This window comes from Lycium barbarum, chromosome 3 (genome assembly GCF_019175385.1).
Source record: "Lycium barbarum isolate Lr01 chromosome 3, ASM1917538v2, whole genome shotgun sequence".
NCBI lineage: Eukaryota > Viridiplantae > Streptophyta > Magnoliopsida > Solanales > Solanaceae > Lycium > Lycium barbarum.
Genome location: NC_083339.1, coordinates 14,595,248 through 14,615,676, shown reverse-complemented (window position 1 = coordinate 14,615,676; position 20,429 = coordinate 14,595,248). Strand labels below are relative to the sequence as shown.

General features: G+C 40.5%; 1 protein-coding gene and 1 non-coding gene across 2 annotated transcripts; both read left to right on the top strand.

The window, feature by feature from the left end:
• Window positions 1–2,900: 2,900 nt before the first annotated feature.
• LOC132630358 (uncharacterized) lies at window positions 2,901–3,713 on the top strand. Its single transcript, XM_060345939.1, has one exon. It carries the CDS (start codon window positions 2,901–2,903, stop codon window positions 3,711–3,713), a length of 813 nt encoding a protein of 270 aa, XP_060201922.1.
• A 13,899-nt stretch (window positions 3,714–17,612) lies between these two features.
• Window positions 17,613–17,719, top strand: LOC132634422 (small nucleolar RNA R71). The gene has a single exon (XR_009580148.1). It is a non-coding gene; the product is annotated as a small nucleolar RNA R71 (small nucleolar RNA).
• The last annotated feature ends 2,710 nt before the right edge of the window (window positions 17,720–20,429 follow it).

The following is a 20,429-nucleotide window of genomic DNA, read 5'->3' as shown; positions in this document are numbered from 1 at the left end:
GGAAACTTCAAGGAGATGTCTATGTTTGCGTTCAACTAAACCATTTTGTTAAGGTGTGTGCACACAACTGCTTTGGTGAATGATGCCTTTAGATTGGAAAAAGGCAGAACAATGTTGGTTGAAAAATTCAAGGCCATTATCAGACCAGACCTGAATTGTTTGATAGATGCTGTAAACTGAGTGTGAATCATTTGAATAAAGCTGCTAAGTACAACAAAGACATCACTTTTCAATCTTAATAGAAATGTCCAAGTGAGTCTGGTACAATCATCCACTAAGGTAAGGAAATATCTAAATCCATTATATGTACAGACTCTATATGGACCCCATACATCCATGTGGATAAGATCAAAAAGTTTGACAGAAAAAGTAGTACTAGTAGGAAATGGTAACCTATTTTGTTTTGCTAGAGGACAGATATGGCAAGTATAAGTTTTATTCTTATTGACGAATTGTTTTGATGCAGGGATATTCAGCAGCAGTGAGTAAGGAGCATGTCCAAGCCTGTTGTGCCATAGAGAAGAACTTGATGTTGGTGACTCAGTAGTAGTAGTAGTAATATTGGGATGCAAAACTGGTGGAATAGACTGGGAACTTGAATGTAAGCAATGAGTAGGGGAACCAACAATTGGTGTAGAAGGATTGAAGATATACGGACCTCCCTTCAGTCTACCAATCCCCTTCACCATACCACTGAAGAGATCCTGGAACAAGCAAAAATAAGGATAAAAGGAAACAAAGCAGTTATGTTCTCTGGTGAATTTGGAAACTGAAAGCAGGTTAAATTTGAAATCAGGTATATAGAGAACATTGCTAAGGGATTGTGATTGGGACAAAGGATAAGAACCTATATGAGTAATATTGGTTTTATCACCATTTGGTAAGTAAACAGGTTTAGGACAACTGAGGGGAACATGATCAGATAGTAAGTTCAAGCATGATGTCATGTGATTAGTAGCACCTGAGTCAACAATCCAGTCATGTAGAGTTTTAGATGGTTTACCTGTCATGTTGTCCATATCTGCTGGTTCTTTGTCCTTCTCAATCAAGTACAAAATGTGCTGGTATTGATCAGGAGTGAAAAACATTTGCATGAATTGCTGAGGAAGTGCTGGTGGACTTGTTCTTGTTCCACATTATTAGCATTGTGAGCTGAGGGCCTAGCATTGTTGTTCCTATAGCCTCCATTGTTTCTATTGACATAACCTCTACCACCACCATTATTTCTGTTACCACCATGATTGCCATGATTCCTAGGACCACCCACGATTGCCATTAACCCTGTATCCACCTCCTCGACCACCAGGAAAGTTATTTCCACTGCTGAAACCACTCCCATATCTACCAGCATTATTGTATCCACTGCTATATTCAGTTTTTTTGTTTGCACTCTTATAGTCATTCGGGTATCCAATGAGTTTATAACAAAAATTCTTCGCATGTCCTGTCCTTTTTGCAGTGTGTACAGTACAGTTCTGCATTAGGATCTCCCTTATAGTTTGATGCATTTGCACTGCTTTCTCCTTCTGCAAGTGTATTTCCAAGTGTTCCAGATTGAACTACAAATCCTCCTTTCATACGTTGGGTCTCCTCATGAACTATCATAGAATATACTTGATTTAGGCTAGGTGTAGGATCCATCATAAGGATTTGACTTTTTTGAGGGGAATATGTATCATTAAATCCCATCAGAAACTTCATAGTCTTTTGTAAGTTCAAATAATCTATAAATGTCTTAGATTTTGGACACTCACAACCAGGAAGTGGTATAACTGCCTCAAATTCATCCCACAAGTCATTCAACATAGAAAAGTATATGGATACATTTAGAGTGCCTTGAGTCAAACATGCAATTTCTTTATTTATGTGATAGATTTTTGTGGCATTTACCTTGACAAAACGCTCTTTGAAGTCTTTCCAAACACTTTGTGCACTATTGGAATATACAATACCTCTTCGTAGTTCCTTCGAAACTGATGCCATAATCCACGACTGTACAATCGCGTTGCAATGATCCCACTGATGCAATTTGTATTCATTTCCTTCATACTTTCCTCTAGTGCATGTGCCATCAATGAACCCAATTTTGTTCTTGACGAGGAGTGACATTTTCACAGACCTACTCCGTTCTGGGTAATTCTCTATTCCAACTAGTAATTGAGGAACCAAAGAAATCCCTGGTGTATCAGATGGATGAACATAGAGTATATCACTGTTATCAATTGTTGTAGAACTGCTAGAATTGTTAGTTTCTTCAATCGCCATTTTAGGGTTTCAAATCACCTTGGCTAGAATCAAAATAGAGTCAAAACACAGATTTCGACTGAAATAGAATTATTACAGAAACTCGATTAGGAGGGATATTGAAACCAAAATCAAGGAATTGAACTCAAAATTGAAGAATTGCAGAATTGATGAATGCAGACTCGTGTTTTGAAGGAGAAAATTGCAATTTCTGCAAATCGAGAGAGAAAAAAAAATATCAATGAAATCAAAACAACGATGATGAACAAAAGGAAAATAAATTGAGTTCGAGTCAATTTGATTGAGAACCTTGCTCTGATACCATGTTAAAATCTAATTCATTGATGAAGAATCAATTGTAGAGAGAGAATTTTCTCATTTCTGTAGAAAAAGAATAATCACAATGAGTATCTAATGAGATACTTATACAGTTATAACTAACTAGTCTAGTGTTCTCAACTAACTTCCCTAACAAACTAATCATTACACTTAATTCATTAACTACTTCCATGTGTACAACATAATCAACACATTGTACAATATCCTAGTTCTAACAGCAATGTTACTCAGAAAAGCATATATCTGCAAGGTGTATGATCAAGATTGACCTTCAGAAGGCGTATAATTCTATCGAGTGGATATACTTACAACAGGTAATGGAGGAAATTGGTTTTCCAAGAAGATTTATTCTCTGGATACTGGAATGCATTAGTACTGTCAATTATACTATTCTGATCAAAGGTGAAACGACACAACCTTTTGATGCTGCTAAAGGGTTGAGGCAGGGGGACCCTATATCCCCTTTTCTCTTGGCTATATCCATGGAATACCTTAGTAGGAGTCTAGTTGGGCTGAAGGCTGATCCTGAATTCAACTTCCATCCAAAGTGTGAAAAATTGGGAATTACACACATCAGCTTTGCTGATGATCTCCTGCTCTTCACAAGGGGCGACTTGTCTTCTATTAAGGCTCTATATAGATATTTCCAGGAGTTCTCAGGAGCATCAGGATTACAGGAAAATCTAGGAAAGAGTGCAGTATATTTTGGTGGAGTTTGTCAAGCCTCACAACACTCTATTCTACATCATCTCGGAGTTGGGCTTGGAGAACTGCCTTTCAAGTATCTGGGCATTCCTTTATCAACTAAGGTTTCTATACTGCAATGGAAGCCTCTGATTGATAAAATTACTGCTAGAGTGTCCTCTTGGACTGCAGAAAAACTCTCTTATGCTGGAAGAGTACAATTAGTTCAAACTGTCCTTTTTGGTGTTCAAGCCTATTGGGCACAATTGTTTATTATCCTTGCTAAAGTTCTCAAATCGATTGAAGGTTATTGTATGAGTTTTATATGGTCTGGTACCAATGAAATTACAAAGAAGTTTCTTGTGGCTTGGCCTAGAGTCTGTTTGCCCAAAGCTTCTGGTGGGCTGAAATTAATCAATCTGCAGTTTGGAATAAAGCTGCAATAGCTAAAACCTGTTGGGATTTATCTAACAAAAAAGATATACTTTGGATCAAATGGATTCATGCGTATTACATCAAAAGGATGGTGATTAGTGAGATGAATACCCCATCTCAAGCTTGCTGGATGGTGAGACAAATCTTGGAAGCCAAAAACACACTAGCTCTATTGCAGACTAACTTTCACAATAGTCATAGTGTGATTAGGCGGATATACTTGAAGTTGTTGGGAAATACCCCTCGAATGCTTTGGAAATGTTTCATGTTTCAGAATCATGCTAGGCCAAAAACTACCTTCACTATGTGGTTGCACCTTCATGCAATGGGCGTACACAGGATTTTTTATAAGCAGTGTCACATTTTAAAATAAGAATAAATAAATAAAACACTATAACGTCACATTAAAAAAATGAACATAATCTAAAGAATCTAAAGAAAACATAACTCCTGTACTATATTACTTGAACTCTTCTCGATGAATTTTCATTTTTTGAAATGTATTCAAAATTACCTCGTTATAAGTAACACTAAACAATACTTTTTATATAAGGCACCAAACGATCACTAAAAAGTTCATTATTCATTTGATTCCACAAGTCGATCTTAATCAATTTCATCGACGAGAAAGAAGACAAACGAAAAAAAATAGCACAATAAATAAGCAGGAAAGTAGCACCATCCTTAGCTATCAAATATTTCCTTGTCAAAAATGTTTAGAAAAGCTACTGTTAACCAACTGGTTTTATGTTTTGTTAACTTCTGAGAAGGGTTCGAATCCGGACAAGTATCATCTTGTATATGAGGCGAGAATTTTTTAAAAAATCAAAATAAAGCTATAGAGTTTCGAACTCAAGACCTTGCAAAGAAACTTGAGACGCTGGACCAATTGAGCTACACTATTTTCCAAACATCATAGGCTCCAAGCAGAGCTTTTATTCAGATGTACCAATGTTCATAGTTTTCTTTAGTGACCATTGGAACGTGAAATGGAGTTACATTAGTATTAGTCATCGTCTCTCTACGTTTAGTTCTCTACCAAACATACCGGCTCTATACCAAATGTTAGAAATTTGGGAGAGCAAAACACAAACATCATTCAAAACACACTAGAAGAGAAATGGAGGAAAGGTGATTTTCTAATCAACTTGACTTAATCTGAATGGCTACATTACATGACTTTTTAAAAAAAAAAAACTGGCAAATAGCATTAAGGATACTTAATGCTGGAGACCTCGAAAAAGTTATCCACAAGGAGCAGTAAGACAAAAAGTATTTACTTGCTTCCTAAAAAGTCTACCAATTGTTCTGCGCCCTCTACATTTGCTTCTTTACACCAAAATTGAAAATTTACAATACAGTTCCACTTAATTTTTTGCATAGTATTAAATTTATCCTCAAAACACCTCCCATTTCTCTCCTTCCAAATTGTCCACCAGATGCATAGATGCATGATGGAACTGCTCTCTACCATTTCTTTTGAGATTTTCTTTCTCCTCTTCTAATCTAGCAACTTAGTAAATCAGTTGTATGTTCTGGCATGGTACAACTGTTTCCAGTGAGGCTGAAGAACAGTGACCAAAGATGGGCTGTCACTCTACAGTGCAGAAACAAATGACTGTTTGTTTCTACAGTCTCATTGCAGAAATAACATCTAGAGACCAATTGCATTCCCCTATTTTGTAAGACTTCATGGGTGAGACAGGCTTTTCTGGTCACAAGCCAAGTGAAGCATTTGATTTTGGATGGTACCAAACTTTTCCACACCTTTGTCCATGGACTTGTTCTTCCTCCTGGTTACTCCAACACTTCCAACTTGTGTATTCCTCTGACTGAGAAACTTCCATAATTGTGATGTTTCCAGTTGATTACATCTGGGGTTGGAGAAGTCCCTCTAAACTTATCAACTTCCTTCAAGAGTTCAGCCACCTTGTTGATACGCTCAAATTACACCTATTAATGGCGTAAAGCGGACGTTGTCAAATATAGTAACCCAACAAGGTTGGGGTCGAATCCCACAGGGAATATGGAGAGAAAAGATTACTAATCGTATGCGATACCGGTCTTTAGATGCTTTAATCCTATTCCGGATAGTTTGAATTGATTGTTGAATAATGTAATTAAATACTTTAACTTAAAATGTAATTAATGTGAGAGAGAGAGACTAAGGTTGTGTTCCCCAATTTGATTAGATATTATGCTTCAGGTTTCAAAGTGATATACTTCTAATGGTTGTTCTATGAATATGCACTTTGTCTCTTAAAGACTTCTTAATGTTTCCCAACAGTTAAGCAGTATTTCCTCTTTATGATTCTTCCGAATATAAAAGAGTTACAATCGAAGAGCGACCAATGATGCCAATTTAGACTTATTCTTATTCCTAAGTTAGTCTATTAAACGAGGGTTAACGCCTCGAGTCATTGTTATTCAATCTTACCAATATTGACTCTCTTTCCCAAGAAAAGTCAATATAATGGCTTCGGCTAATGCTTGCAATCATTACCCAACGTTACAACTCAAAGATAGAATAAATAACAACAACCATTATGCATATATCAATAATAGAAACCCATTCACATAATACCCATCATGGGATTCACAACCTTAGAATTGAAATTAGCTACTCATAATATTTCTTGATAGAAAAAGCTTAAAGATTAACATAATACACTTACAATACTAATACAAGATGGAATGAGAGTGAAGTTGTTGCCTTAAATGCTCCAACCACTTCAAGATTAAAAACCTAGGGTTTATGCCTCTAAAATAAAATCTGAATGTTGAATTAAAACCCTATATTATGTATTTATAGAGCCAAAAATCGCACCAAGTTTCTGGACAAAAATGCCCTTACGCCGCATTGTTACGGACCGTAACTCAGGTTACGGTCCGTCCTTCATTTCATCATTTGACCACTTTGACGTTACGGCCACCATGCGACGGACCGTACCCTGTGTTACGGTCCATCCTTCTGAAGCGTAAGTGCTGACAATTACTTGGCAACTCTCTGGAATTTTGGATGATGTTACGGTGAAGGGTTACGGACCGTAACATGAGTTACGGACCGTAACACTAAACCGTAACACTGAAGGTTTTATTGAAACTCTCTGGAAATTTAGCTCATGTTACGGTGACATGTTACGGACCGTAACACTCCACCGTAACACTGATGGTTTCAATGAAAACTTTCTGGAAATTCAGGCCCTGTTACGGTTCAAAGGTACGGACCGTAACATGAGTTACGGACCCTGTTACGGTCCGTAACATGAGTTACGGTCCGTAACATGAGTTACGGAGCGTCGCTTAGCTCCAATTTGTCCGTTTTTTTTAGCATTACTTCTCATTTCCAATCCTTAGTTAATCAACCCTATAAAACACAAAAATAACATAAGAAACAATGTAAAAACACTTAAAATCAAGCAACATGTCTAGTTACAAAGGCATAAAATGTGCTAAAATTCACGGCACATCAACACCCCCAACTTAAGCTTTTGCTTGTCCTCAAGCAACTACAACAATACTCGCTACTAACACACGACATCTTAGCAAAATAAGAATGACTACGGTGGGTTTGGCATGTGTTGTTAGCACGGACTCTTCGATCCAAGAATAATATTTAGGCTCTTATCCATCTCCTGTTTGTGACACAAAACGCACATTTCAGAAAAATTTTAATTAACTATGCAACCTCAATTAATGACACAATCATAGTACGGGGGTCTCTATGCACATGAATTTCAACTTCCAGAAAGCCAGTTACTTTGAAACCTACAATCCTTATGCCCTCACATAGACCAAAGTATGTCCCAACACACATTTACGACATAAATGGGACAGAAGACTAAAGAGACAGAAGAACACTCACACTCACAAAGAAATTTGCATACCATGCGTGCACAAACCATAGGCTTGCCTTTATTTTCCATGCATTCAACTCTGAACAATTTGATCGTGATCACATTAGGACTTTTTGGGCTTGTAACGTTGGCTTAGGGACGGGTAGGATGAATATTTGGGTATCGGTGACTCACTCTCCTCGACACTTCTTTTTGACTTCATTCATCATTCTTCCTATCATTTCCGACCCTCCATCTTTAGCGTGGATTTATTTAGAACTTATATACCTATATATCTAATTTTTTTTTTTTATCCACGCTGAATTATGTCCCTTTATATTTGTGATCACCCCCAACAGGCCTTTGGCCTCATTTTTCGCATCTTGACTTATCACCCCCAACTTAGGCTTTTAGCCTCATTTTCCGCACTTTTGACTTGTCACCCCCAACTTAGGCTTTTAGCCTCATTTGTCATTCTTCCGTGTCAAGGAGGGACTTGGTGCCAAATGGGATTATTCACAAAAGGGAAATAGGTTAGTTCATGGTTAATCGAAGAAAAAGTCTATAGGCTAAAAAATGGGAGACTAGGGATCATTTTCTGTACGGGCCAGGCTCATTTAAGATACTTGGGGGTTAATACAAAGAAAGCCTAAGATCCCTTCACAATCAAATTCTCCTTAGGATTCACGCACGACCAACCGGGCAAGTTCTAGATTGCAAGCATCATATGCAAATAGAAGCTAAAAACTCACCACACAATGGTATAAGGATTGTTTAAATATTCCGACTTCATTTCCGTTTGAAGATTTCATATGCATAAACACCCTTTATTTGCAATGTCATTAAAAGAACCATACATGTCAATATCAACAACTCATTTTTGATGTATATCACAAATTATTTTTCGGAGGGATATCATTGAACTTGTAAAAACCATTTATATCTATGCTAGAAACACGGACCACTACCACTTAAGTCATCATTACTTTACTTCTATATTAAACATCCTAAACATGATAGGTTTAACATACACATAGCATTCTTCGGGAATAGAAACACATAGCAAAGAACAACCGAAGAACGTCCTAACACATACTTGCTAATAAAAATAATACCAACAAAACAAAACAATAACAATTGTCTTAAACACATGCTTATTATCACAATTTTGGGATAAAATACCCATCAAAACAAAAATACTAAAAACAATCTCCAGTATACTAAAACAACAATCCCAACAACCAATCAGTAAATACTACACCCCCAACTTAAAAGCATGCATTGCCCTCAAAGCATCAGCAGTGGGTGGGGGAGAAATACGGTGAGCCGTCTCAATGGGCTCGAGATCTGGCGATGCTCTGCTTCGCTTCCCTTTGTCCACAGAGGGGATATCCTCCTCCAACTCTTCATCGTGTTGTTCCTCAACCGTGTCTTCGTTGTCATCATCCCCTAGTAGGCTCTGAACCGGCTGGTATAGGCTCTGTACCAACTCCGTGTGTACTTTAGGAACCTGGTCTGTCGCCACATCCACTTCCTGGGCCTTCAATTTCTGCACATCATCCTTGACAGACCGCAACTCACTCCGAATAGCACCCAATTCCAATGTAGGGTGTGTCCTAGTCAGCTCAGTCATCCTGCCCTCAATACCATCTATTCGGGAGTGGATTTGTAGGTGGTCCGCAGCCATTTGTTCTTTTATCGGTCGCAGCGCTGCATCAATAACCCCTTTTGTGTATAATTTTAGCTCAGTCATGATCTGCTTGACCTGCCTATCTGTGCGATCCGCTTGCAGGACCACTGCCCTAAAATTGTCCCGGTTGAACATCATTTTTCTCGCAAGCTCGGGTGGGACTCCTGGTGTTGCCTGCGGTGGTGCTGGGCTTGCTCCAGTGGAAGAGGTAGGACCACCCGAAGTAGGTGCGGCTGGAGGTGGCATAGGCTGTGTAGCATGATCAGCCGGTGGAGCCTCAGAATCTGTGTGCTGATCCGCAGCAGCTCCCTCTTCACCCATGATAGCCAAGGGTATAACATCTGACCCCGTAGGCCCCTCCGGCACCTCAGAAACCGATGCAGAGGGCAACGAACCCTGGCTGAACACCTCATCTTTCCCTTTTGTGATGTCATAAATATGGCTGGCAATCACACTATGATCGATATGGGGTAGGGGTTCTGGTTCTGCACGCAAGCATAGTAGCGTAAGCAGGCATGGATGAATGAGGGAAGTGGCCGGCTGGGTGGCTCTCTCTCGGAGGTCTTCGGCTATCAGTCGTCCGAAGTTGATCTTATATCGCGACATTATGGAAGCCACAAGAACAGCCCTGTCTGGAGTCAAATAATTATCTGATTGGGTAGGACGGATTCGGAACAGAACAATTTGCCACCAAAACTTTGCCTCTGGTGTTAGGGTGTTTTTCCAAATCCGCGTGGTGGCTGTCAACTTTGGCACTATGGCCCATTCAGGATCTGTTGTCCGTGCAATAACAGAAGCTACCCATTTTCGGACGGGGATTGTATCCTTCTGTTCAATTTTGTAGGCGAACTCCCCTTCTTCCGCTGCTGTAGGCTCTATATAATCTTCCCCGAATAGTGTTTTATTTATAGCCGATGGAGAGACATCTATCTTCTTTGTCCGGAATACAACCTCATTCATTGCCGGTACTTGAGTTGCTCGCTGCCCTTTCTTCACTACTTTGAATACAGCTGCCCCATATGAAGCGTAGAATTCCCTAACAAAAACCGATATGTAGGACCCAACGGGGTTTTTCAAAAACTCCAACTTGTGGAATCGGATAGTATCACTAATGCCGGGATATCCTTCTATTCCATCGAAGATGACATTCCGTTCCTCGAAAATACTCCGCCTTGGGTCCATTCCCTCACCTTTTACCCGCTCACACCCCTTGTTATACAAATCTTCAGATCCCTCCACATTAAACCGGAGGATCTTCTCAGTCATAGCTTGCAACCGAATGTCAAGTTTCCTTCTTTCCTGTTCGCGCTCTTTTTCGCGCTCCTCCGCAGTAGGCTGTCTAATGGGTGGTTGAGGTCAGTGTGTTGGTGTGATAGCCCACTGGGGTTCACTTTGGCTCGACGAACTCGACGAGCTCGACTCTCTTAACTCCTCAGTCGAGGAGGAACTTTCTGATTGTGGGTCTGGTTGGCTGGGTGCAACTGGTGGGGGTGGCTTGCTGGGTGCGACCGGCCTTTTTTTAGGCCTGGCGTCCTTGATCAGATCGTCGTCGCGCAGCCGTGAGGTTACCTTGCTTGCAGCACAACCTTTTCCTTTTTGCGCAACCTTAGGTGAAGCCTTCTTTGATTGTCGTGGTTTACCCATACCTGTGGAAGGAAAAGTTAGATATGATGTACGAGAAGTTGTAAAATTTTTACACCTTATGAATTTAAGCCAAAGACTTTAATTAGGTCAGGTACCGTAACACAGTCGACGGACCGTCGATGGTGTTACGGGCCGTATCTTCATCCGTAACTGAAATGGTTCAGTTAAGCAAAGGGACCGTAACACAGTCGACGATCTGTATCGTAGGATACGGTTCGTAACGTCTCACCGTAACATGATCAAAATTTTCAGAAAAGTTACTGGAAATTTGAGAGGTGTTACGGTATGATGTTACGGTCCGTCACTCGTGTTACGGTCCGTAACACCTCACCGTAATGTCTGTCAAAATTCCAGAAGGTTTTCATGGAATCCATCGATGTTACGGTGTGGTGTTACAGTCCGTAACATAGGATACGGACCGTAACATCCCACCGTAACATCAGCCAAATTTCCAGAAAGTTTTCATGGAAATTATCGGTGTTACGGTGCGATGTTACGGTCCGTAACACATAATGACGGGCAACGGATTAGCAAACAAATGACTTGGCCAAATTTTCTCGTTTTAAGCACGAGGCCAAGATTTTCGACTTAATGTCCCATGGGTATGTTGTAAAACAATATTATATCCCCTCACATGCCTCGGGTTACTCAGACTTCACCCGGTTTTATTAAAGTTTTTATTGGGGACTTTTATCGAACAGTTGGGTGGCAAACCGATTTAGTAATTTCAAAAATGAAACCTTTAACCGGATTTGCCCTCCAATTCAGTGGGAAGCAATTGCTCGTGCCCAAGAATCTTTTAAACAACACCAATACCAATCCCAACCCCCAACCATTGTCAAATCCCCCATAACTTATCAATTGAAATTCAAACTCAACCAACACAGCCCAAAACACGAATTTTAACGCATATTATACGAAATTACTCATGAGCATCATAGAACTCGCATTGATAGCTAAAAGAAAAGAGCAAAGACATGTAATACCTGATCGTTGGCGATTGTAAGGATGAAACTCAAACTTACAACAGGGATTGTGATAAGAAGATAGTAAAGAGATTTTTAGAGAAATATGGGGGAGAATGGAAGATGAAGAGAGGAGGATGTGAAGAAGAGAAGAGAGGATTTATGAGGGAGAAGGAGTTGAAAAACGTTTTAAGAATCCTTTTAATTTGAAATGGGAACCGTCGGTAATGTATTTAAATATTTCCGACAATTACGTTACCTGTTATGGACCGTATCCTGAGATACGGACCGTATCTTGTGTTACGGTCAATCAAACGACCCCGTTTCACTTATTCATTAATGACCTGGCAGTCCAATCGACGGACCGTAACTCGTGTTACGGTCCGTATCACCTGGCGTAACATGTTGAAAATTTCCAGTGAAGCCCAGATTTTGTATCAACGTTACGACCCAGGGTTACGGTCCGTAATACGTACGACGGACCGTAACTTGTACCGTAACACTCTTCCTCATCCTTCAGTGATTTTTTTCTTTTTTTCTTTTTTGCCTGTTACGCTTCATGATACAGACCGTAACATGAGTTACGGGCCGTAACATGGAGCGTCTCGCCTTGAATCATTCAGCAGTTATTTCGTCCCTTCAGTTCTCAAAATCCCATCACATTAGCACATCAACAACACAAAAGAATACAAGGACAATACAAACTTTAAACTACTTACAAAGCGGTAAATGTGGGTTGCCTCCCACACAGCGCTTGGTTTAACGTCACAACTCGACGTGGTACCTCATTTTCGAGTTCAGGAGCCATATTTCAAACGATACCTATCCACGACCTTATCATCATCAATACACCAATGGTAATGCTTCACTCTTTGTGCATTCACCTTAAACGTCCGAGTGCCATCCTCGGATTTCACCTCAATGACGCTTCCATTTGGGGATACACTCACAATTTCAAAAGGGCCAGACCAACGGGACTTTAACTTGCCTGGAAAGAACTTCAGGCGTGAATTGTATAACAAGACCAAGTCTTTTGGCTGAAAATTCCTTTTTAGGATCTTCAAGTCATGATAGTATTTCATCTTTTCCTTGTACAGTGTTGCACTTTCATAGGCATTGTTCCTAAATTCATCCATCTCGTTGATTTGAAACAACCGCAGCTTGGTTGCTTCATGCCAATCCATATTCAGCTTTTTCAATGCCCAAAGGGCTTTATGCTCAAGCTCAATAGGCAAATGACATGCTTTCCCAAATACCAACTTATACGGTGAAGTCCCTATAGGCGTTTTGAATGCCGTGCGATATGCCCATAAAGCATCATCCAACTTTTTAGACCAGTCAGTGCGATTCACATTGACCGTCTTTGCCAAGATGCTTTTTATTTCTCTGTTTGAGACCTCAACCTGACCACTCGTCTGAGGATGATATGGAGTGGCAACCCTGTGATGCACGCCATATTTTTCAAGAAGATCAGCAAATGGTTTATTGCAGAAATGAGATCCACCATCGCTAATAATAGCTCTAGGAGTGCCAAATCTAGTAAAGATGTTCTTTTTGAGAAACGCATTGACTCTCCTACCATCATTGTTAGGCAAGGCCACCGCCTCCACCCATTTGGAGACATAATCCACTGCGACAAGAATGTATTTCAGGCCGTAGGAGCTCACGAAGGGCCCCATAAAATCAATTCCCCATACATCAAATAGCTCCACCTCAAGAACAAAGTTCATCGGAGTTTCATGCCTCCGACCTATTGTGCCCTGGCGTTGGCATTTATCACAAGAGCGTGCCAACATATTTGCATCACGATAAATGGCTGGCCAGTAGTAGCCACACTCTAGCACCTTGGCTGCTGTTCGATTTCCACTGTGATGTCCACCAACTGGAGAATCATGGCACGCTTTCAAAATGTCCATCACCTCAGATTCCGCCACACATCTCCGGATCATATTATCAGCACACGTTCTGAATAAGTAAGGCTCATCCCAACAATATTGTCGGCAGTCTCTCAAGAACTTCTTCTTTTGATATGTCTTCAACTCTTCAGGAACGATGCCAGTTACCAAATAATTGGCAATATCGGCATACCATGGTGCCACATCATTGGAAATGACCAAAACTCTTTCATCCGGGAAAGTGTCATCAATATCTAGCACATCACTCGGTCTCCCTGGTGCTTCCAGTCTGGAAAGATGGTCAGCTACTTGATTTTCTGACCCTTTCCGGTCTCTGACTTCAAAGTCAAATTCTTGTAGCAACAACACCCATCTTATCAACCGAGGCTTAGCATCCTTTTTCGCCATCAAATAGCGCAATGCAGCATGGTCAGTGTGAACCACTACCTTGGCACCCAACAAATAAGCCCGGAACTTTTCAAAAGCATAAACAATAGCAAGTAATTCTTGCTCCGTTACTGTATAGTTCAGCTGGGCTCCATTCAATGTTTTGCTGGCATAATAAATTGGGTGTAGGATTTTGTTTAGCCGCTGACCAAGCACAGCACCAATTGCAAGACCACTGGCGTCACACATTAATTCAAAGGGAAGTGACCAATCTGGGGACACCACAATCGGTGCGGAGGTTAATTTCAGCTTCAACTCGTCAAACGCCTTGATACACTTTTCATCAAAATTGAATTTGGATTCTTTTTCTAAGAGTTTGCACATGGGATTTGCAATTTTTGAGAAGTCTTTGATAAACCTTCTATAGAATCCGGCGTGCCCCAAGAAACTCCGAACTCCTTTTACTGAAACGGGCGGAGGGAGTTGTGAAATCACATCGATTTTAGCTTGATCAACCTCAATCCCTTTTTCTGAAATCTTATGGCCAAGGACAATGCCCTCCTTGACCATAAAATGACACTTCTCCCAGTTGAGCACGAGGTTGGTTTCCTCACACCGTTGCAGCACCCGATCAAGATGACCCAAACATTCATCGAATGAATCTCCCACCACAGAGAAATCATCCATGAAAACTTCAAGAAAGTTTTCAACCATATCAGAGAATATGGACATCATGCATCTTTGGAAGGTAGCTGGTGCATTGCAAAGACCAAATGGCATCCGGCTGAAAGCGAATGTCCCATAGGGACAAGTGAAAGTAGTCTTTTCTTGGTCTTCCAACGCAATGTTGATCTGGTTGTATCCTGAGTACCCATCCAAGAAACAGTAATAAGATCTTCCGGCTAGCCGATCAAGCATTTGATCAATAAAAGGCATAGGGAAGTGGTCCTTGCAAGATGCGGTATTCAGCTTCCGATAGTCCATACACACTCTCCAACCGGTGACAGTCCTTGTCGGAATCAACTCATTTTTAGAGTTAGGAACAACAGTGATGCCCCTTTTCTTTGGCACACACTGAACTGGGCTTACCCATGGACTGTTGGCTATCGGGTAAACCACCCCAGCATCTAACCACTTAATTATCTCCTTCTTCACCACCTCTTGCATCGGTGGATTTAATCTTCGCTGATGCTCAACACTCGGCGAACTTTCCTCCTCCAACTGTATTCGGTGCTCACAAATTCCGGCGGGAATCCCCCGGATGTCTGCAATAGTCCATCCCAAAGCTCTTAAATGCTTTCTCAATACTTCGATGAGTCTTTGGATTTGGCCCTCATTCAGAAGTGATGACACAATAACTGGGAGGGAGGCATTCGTTTCAAGAAACACATATTTAAGATGAGCTGGAAGTTGCTTGAGATCCAACTTCGGTGGCTCAATAATTGAGGGTTTTGCTGGAGGAGTTGTTCGTTTCTCTAGATTAAGAGATAGTTTCTTGGGCTCATAAGAGTAAGACCCCAGACCGATGAGTGCATTTATTGTCTCAGTATATTCCTCCATTTGGTCAGCATCAAAATTTACCAAGATGGCCGATAGTGCTTCACTCAAATATTCTTCCTCCATTTTGAATTCCACAGCATCATCCACCTCATCAACAGAATTTATGACTGAAATACTTTGATAAAGACTAGGTAATTTCATACCTCTGCTTGCGTGGAAAGTCACCTCCTCATCATTCACCCGGAACTTTATTTCGTGCTTCTCGGAATCCATAAGAGCTCTCCCCGTGGCAAGGAAAGGTCTTCCCAGAATAATAGGAATTTCTTGATCAATAGCACAATCAAGAATCACGAAATCTGCCGGCAGAAGGAATTTCCCGATTTGAACCAGTACATCATTAACTACCCCCACTGGCCTTTTTATCGATCTGTCAGCCATCTGCAATCTCATGGTAGTTGGCCTCGACATCGCTAACCCTGATCTCATAAAACTTTCCAGGGGCATAAGATTTATGCTAGCCCCGTTATCACATAAAGCCCTAGCAAAATTTTGCTGCCCTATGGTGCATGGAATTGTGAATGCTCCAGGATCTTCCCTCTTTTGCACTGTGGTCTTGGAAAGAATGGCACTAACGCGGTGAGTGATGCCCACAGTGTCATGTTTCAATGTTTTTTTCTTCTTTGTTAAAAGGTCCTTCAAATACTTAGCAAAGCCAGGCATTTCTTGGACAACATCCATGAACGGAAAATTCATCGTTAACTGCTTGAGTTGATCATAAAATCGCAAGCACTTCTCATCTTCTGTTTTTCTCACCAGCCTTTGAGGAAAAGGTGGTGAAGATTTGAACAATTGGCTCAAAGGGCGAAGAGCACCGGAAAGTTTTGTCTTCCCCTTTTCCTGGTTTTCCACCGGTTCCTTTGGTTTATTAAGATTCAGCTCTTCTTCAACTACAATGGGGACTTCCTCCCCTGCTTCTTCCTCGACAATATCATCCAATACATTAGGCTGCGCTTCTTTTTCAACAATTGGTTCCTGATCAATTGGCTTTTTATTGTCACCCTGAAGTATTTTTCCACTTCTGGTGCTAATGGCAAGTACATTCTCCACAGAGTTCACTCCGCTACCTTTTGGATTAGGAACTGTATCACTCGGTAATTGTCCCCGTTGAGGAGTATGCACTTCTCGGGAAAGATCTCTGAATTGCGCTTCAAGCTTCTGAATGGAAGCTGAATGCGATAGTTGGACCTGGGACATTCCCTTGATTGTGCTCTCTGTTCTGTCTTGATTCATCAGCATTTTCTGCATCATACTCTTCAGTTCTGCAGAATCATTAGACGTGTTACCAGCAGAGTTAGTAGCTGAATTATCTTTCCATGGCTGGGAATTGGATGCTTGCCCCCTAGGTGGAATGTAGGGGTTAGAGCTCTTGTTGCCATAATTATTGTTATTGTAATTCCCTTGATTGGGATTACCCTGATCAGTTCTTCCATAATTCTGTCCTTGGTAATTTTGTTGAGGCCTTTGCCATGGGTGATTACCGGAACCTTGGTAGTTTTGCCGTTGATAACCCCCTTGCGAGTTATTGACATAATTCGCATCCTCATATTGTGGCTGCCCCTCAAGATAAGTTTCGTCAGAAACTTGATACATTCCGGGAGCATGAGGTGGCATCTCATCGATAACATTTACACATTTGGCCTCTTTCTCCATAAGCCTTTTGGATAATAAATCCACGGTGGTTTGCAATTGAGCGAACGCATGATCTCGGTCATGATTTTCTTTGGCCACCGCGGCCACAGAGGGACTACCATATGATAGGAATTCGCTATCAGTCGAATGCCAGGCTTGATTATGGGTAGTAAGCTTGTCGAGCAACCGGGTGATGTTGACAAAGGTTTTGTCCATAAAGCATCCCCCAGCTGCAGTGTTGACAGCTATTTGATTCATTGTATCTAGCCCCTTGTAGAACTTCTCTGTGAGAATTGCATCTGGAAATCCATGATTCGGAGATTGAGCTAGATAATATTTGAACCTCTCCCATGCAGCATATAGTTGTTCCCCTGGAAGTTGTTTAAACCCAAAAATCTTATCCCGAAGCTCAGCCTTTTTGCTGGGTGGGAACCATTTTTTTAGAAAGATATTGGCCAGCTCATTCCAGGTATGAATAGTATTGCTCGGGAGCTTTTCATACCATTCCCTAGCTTGGCCAGCTAAGGAATATTTGAAAACCCGCAGTCGCAGTGCATCAGCAGGAACAACACCTTGAGATTGTTGGGAACATACATGCACGAAATTCTTTAGGTGTCGAAGTGGACAGTCCTCCGAAGAATTTCGGAAATAGCCTTCAAGTTTCAATAGCTGATAGATAGAACTATCAATTTTGAAATTAGCATTTCCTGTTCTCGGGGGAACTACAGCAGAAGCATAATCAGCTTCGTCGATGAATTCTGCAAATACATTCTCATCCTCCTCTTCTTCTGGTGCAGGATGGTTCACTTGGATCCCCCCTTGGTTCCCTTGATTGCGATGGGGTCTTCCAGTCATGTTCACCTGGTTCACTAAAACAGCAAACGAGGTGTGATGGAATAGAAAAAGTTTTAAAGAATAGTACACAACAATTAGTAATTTCTGAACCGTAATCCCCGGCAACGGCGCCAAAATTTGATACGCTCAAATTACACCTATTAATGGCGTAAAGCGGACGTTGTCAAATATAGTAACCCAACAAGGTTGGGGTCGAATCCCACAGGGAATATGGAGAGAAAAGATTACTAATCGTATGCGATACCGGTCTTTAGATGCTTTAATCCTATTCCGGATAGTTTGAATTGATTGTTGAATAATGTAATTAAATACTTTGACTTAAAATGTAATTAATGTGAGAGAGAGAGACTAAGGTTGTGTTCCCCAATTTGATTAGATATTATGCTTCAGGTTTCAAAGTGATATACTTCTAATGGTTGTTCTATGAATATGCACTTGGTCTCTTAAAGACTTCTTAATGTTTCCCAACAGTTAAGCAGTATTTCCTCTTTATGATTCTTCCGAATATAAAAGAGTTACAATCGAAGAGCGACCAATGATGCCAATTTAGACTTATTCTTATTCCTAAGTTAGTGTATTAAACGAGGGTTAACGCCTCGAGTCATTGTTATTCAATCTTACCAATATTGACTTTCTTTCCCAAGAAAAGTCAATATAATGGCTTCGGCTAATGCTTGCAATCATTACCCAACGTTACAACTCAAAGATAGAATAAATAACAACAACCATTATGCATATATCAATAATAGAAACCCATTCACATAATACCCATCATGGGATTCACAACCTTAGAATTGAAATTAGCTACTCATAATGTTTCTTGATAGAAAAAGCTTAAAGATTAACATAATACACTTACAATACTAATACAAGATGGAATGAGAGTGAAGTTGTTGCCTTAAATGCTCCAACCACTTCAAGATTAAAAACCTAGGGTTTATGCCTCTAAAATAAAATCTGAATGTTGAATTAAAACCCTATATTATGTATTTATAGAGCCAAAAATCGCGCCAAGTTTCTGGACAAAAATGCCCTTACGCCGCATTGTTACGGACCGTAACTCAGGTTACGGTCCGTCCTTCATTTCGTCATTTGACCACTTTGACGTTACGGCCACCATGCGACGGACCGTACCCTGTGTTACGGTCCGTCCTTCTGAAGCGTAAGTGGTGACAATTACTTGGCGACTCTCTGGAATTTTGGATGATGTTACGGTGAAGGGTTACGGACCGTAACACTAAACTGTAACACTGAAGGTTTTATTGAAACTCTCTGGAAATTTAGCTCATGTTACGGTGACATGTTACGGACCGTAACATGAGTTACGGACCGTAACACTCCACCGTAACACTGATGGTTTCAATGAAAACTTTCTGGAAATTCAGGCCCTGTTACGGTTCAAAGGTACGGACCGTAACATGAGTTACGGACCCTGTTACGGTCCGTAACATGAGTTACGGAGCGTCGCTTAGCTCCAATTTGTCCGTTTTTTCAGCATTACTTCTCATTTCCAATCCTTAGTTAATCAACCCTATAAAACACAAAAATAACATAAGAAACAATGTAAAAACACTTAAAATCAAGCAACATGTCTAGTTACAAAGGCATAAAATGTGCTAAAATTCACGGCACATCACTTGTCAATTTCTCAATCATTCAAATTTCTTCTGAAACAAATATTCCACCCTTGTGGAGTCTAGGACTCTGCCACAGTAGTATCAGGGATGATGCAAATGGTAAATAGATCAGGAAAAGTGTTCATCAACGGAGCTTTCCCAATCCAGACTTCCTTCCAAAATAGCACCTTAGTGTCATCACCCACCTCACAAATAGTTGAACTTCTCCATGTATCTAGCCTAGTTAATAAGTCCACACTTCATATCTTCCAAATACATAAATAAAACTTATGTTTCTTGGACTCTTCAAAAATATTGATGGATGCGTGTTGAACACTCCAAAAGTAGTGCATTTTTGGAGAATCGACACGGGTGCGACAACGAAAGTAAAGAGTCCGCGCAGCTTAGAATAAAACTGCTTGACTTTTGCTTCTGGAATAAGTCCATATTTCTAATACATGTATTTCATAAAACAACACTCTTAATTGATATTCTACTTCATGAACAAACATGTGAACAAATGAAATAATGCGAGCAAGTTTATATTCTCAACAACACATAGGATGGAGTCTAATCTTCACATTTGGCTCCAAATTAACTTTCTTTGTTAGTAATCCATAAAGAGGGAAAATTCACGTCTGAATTGATAA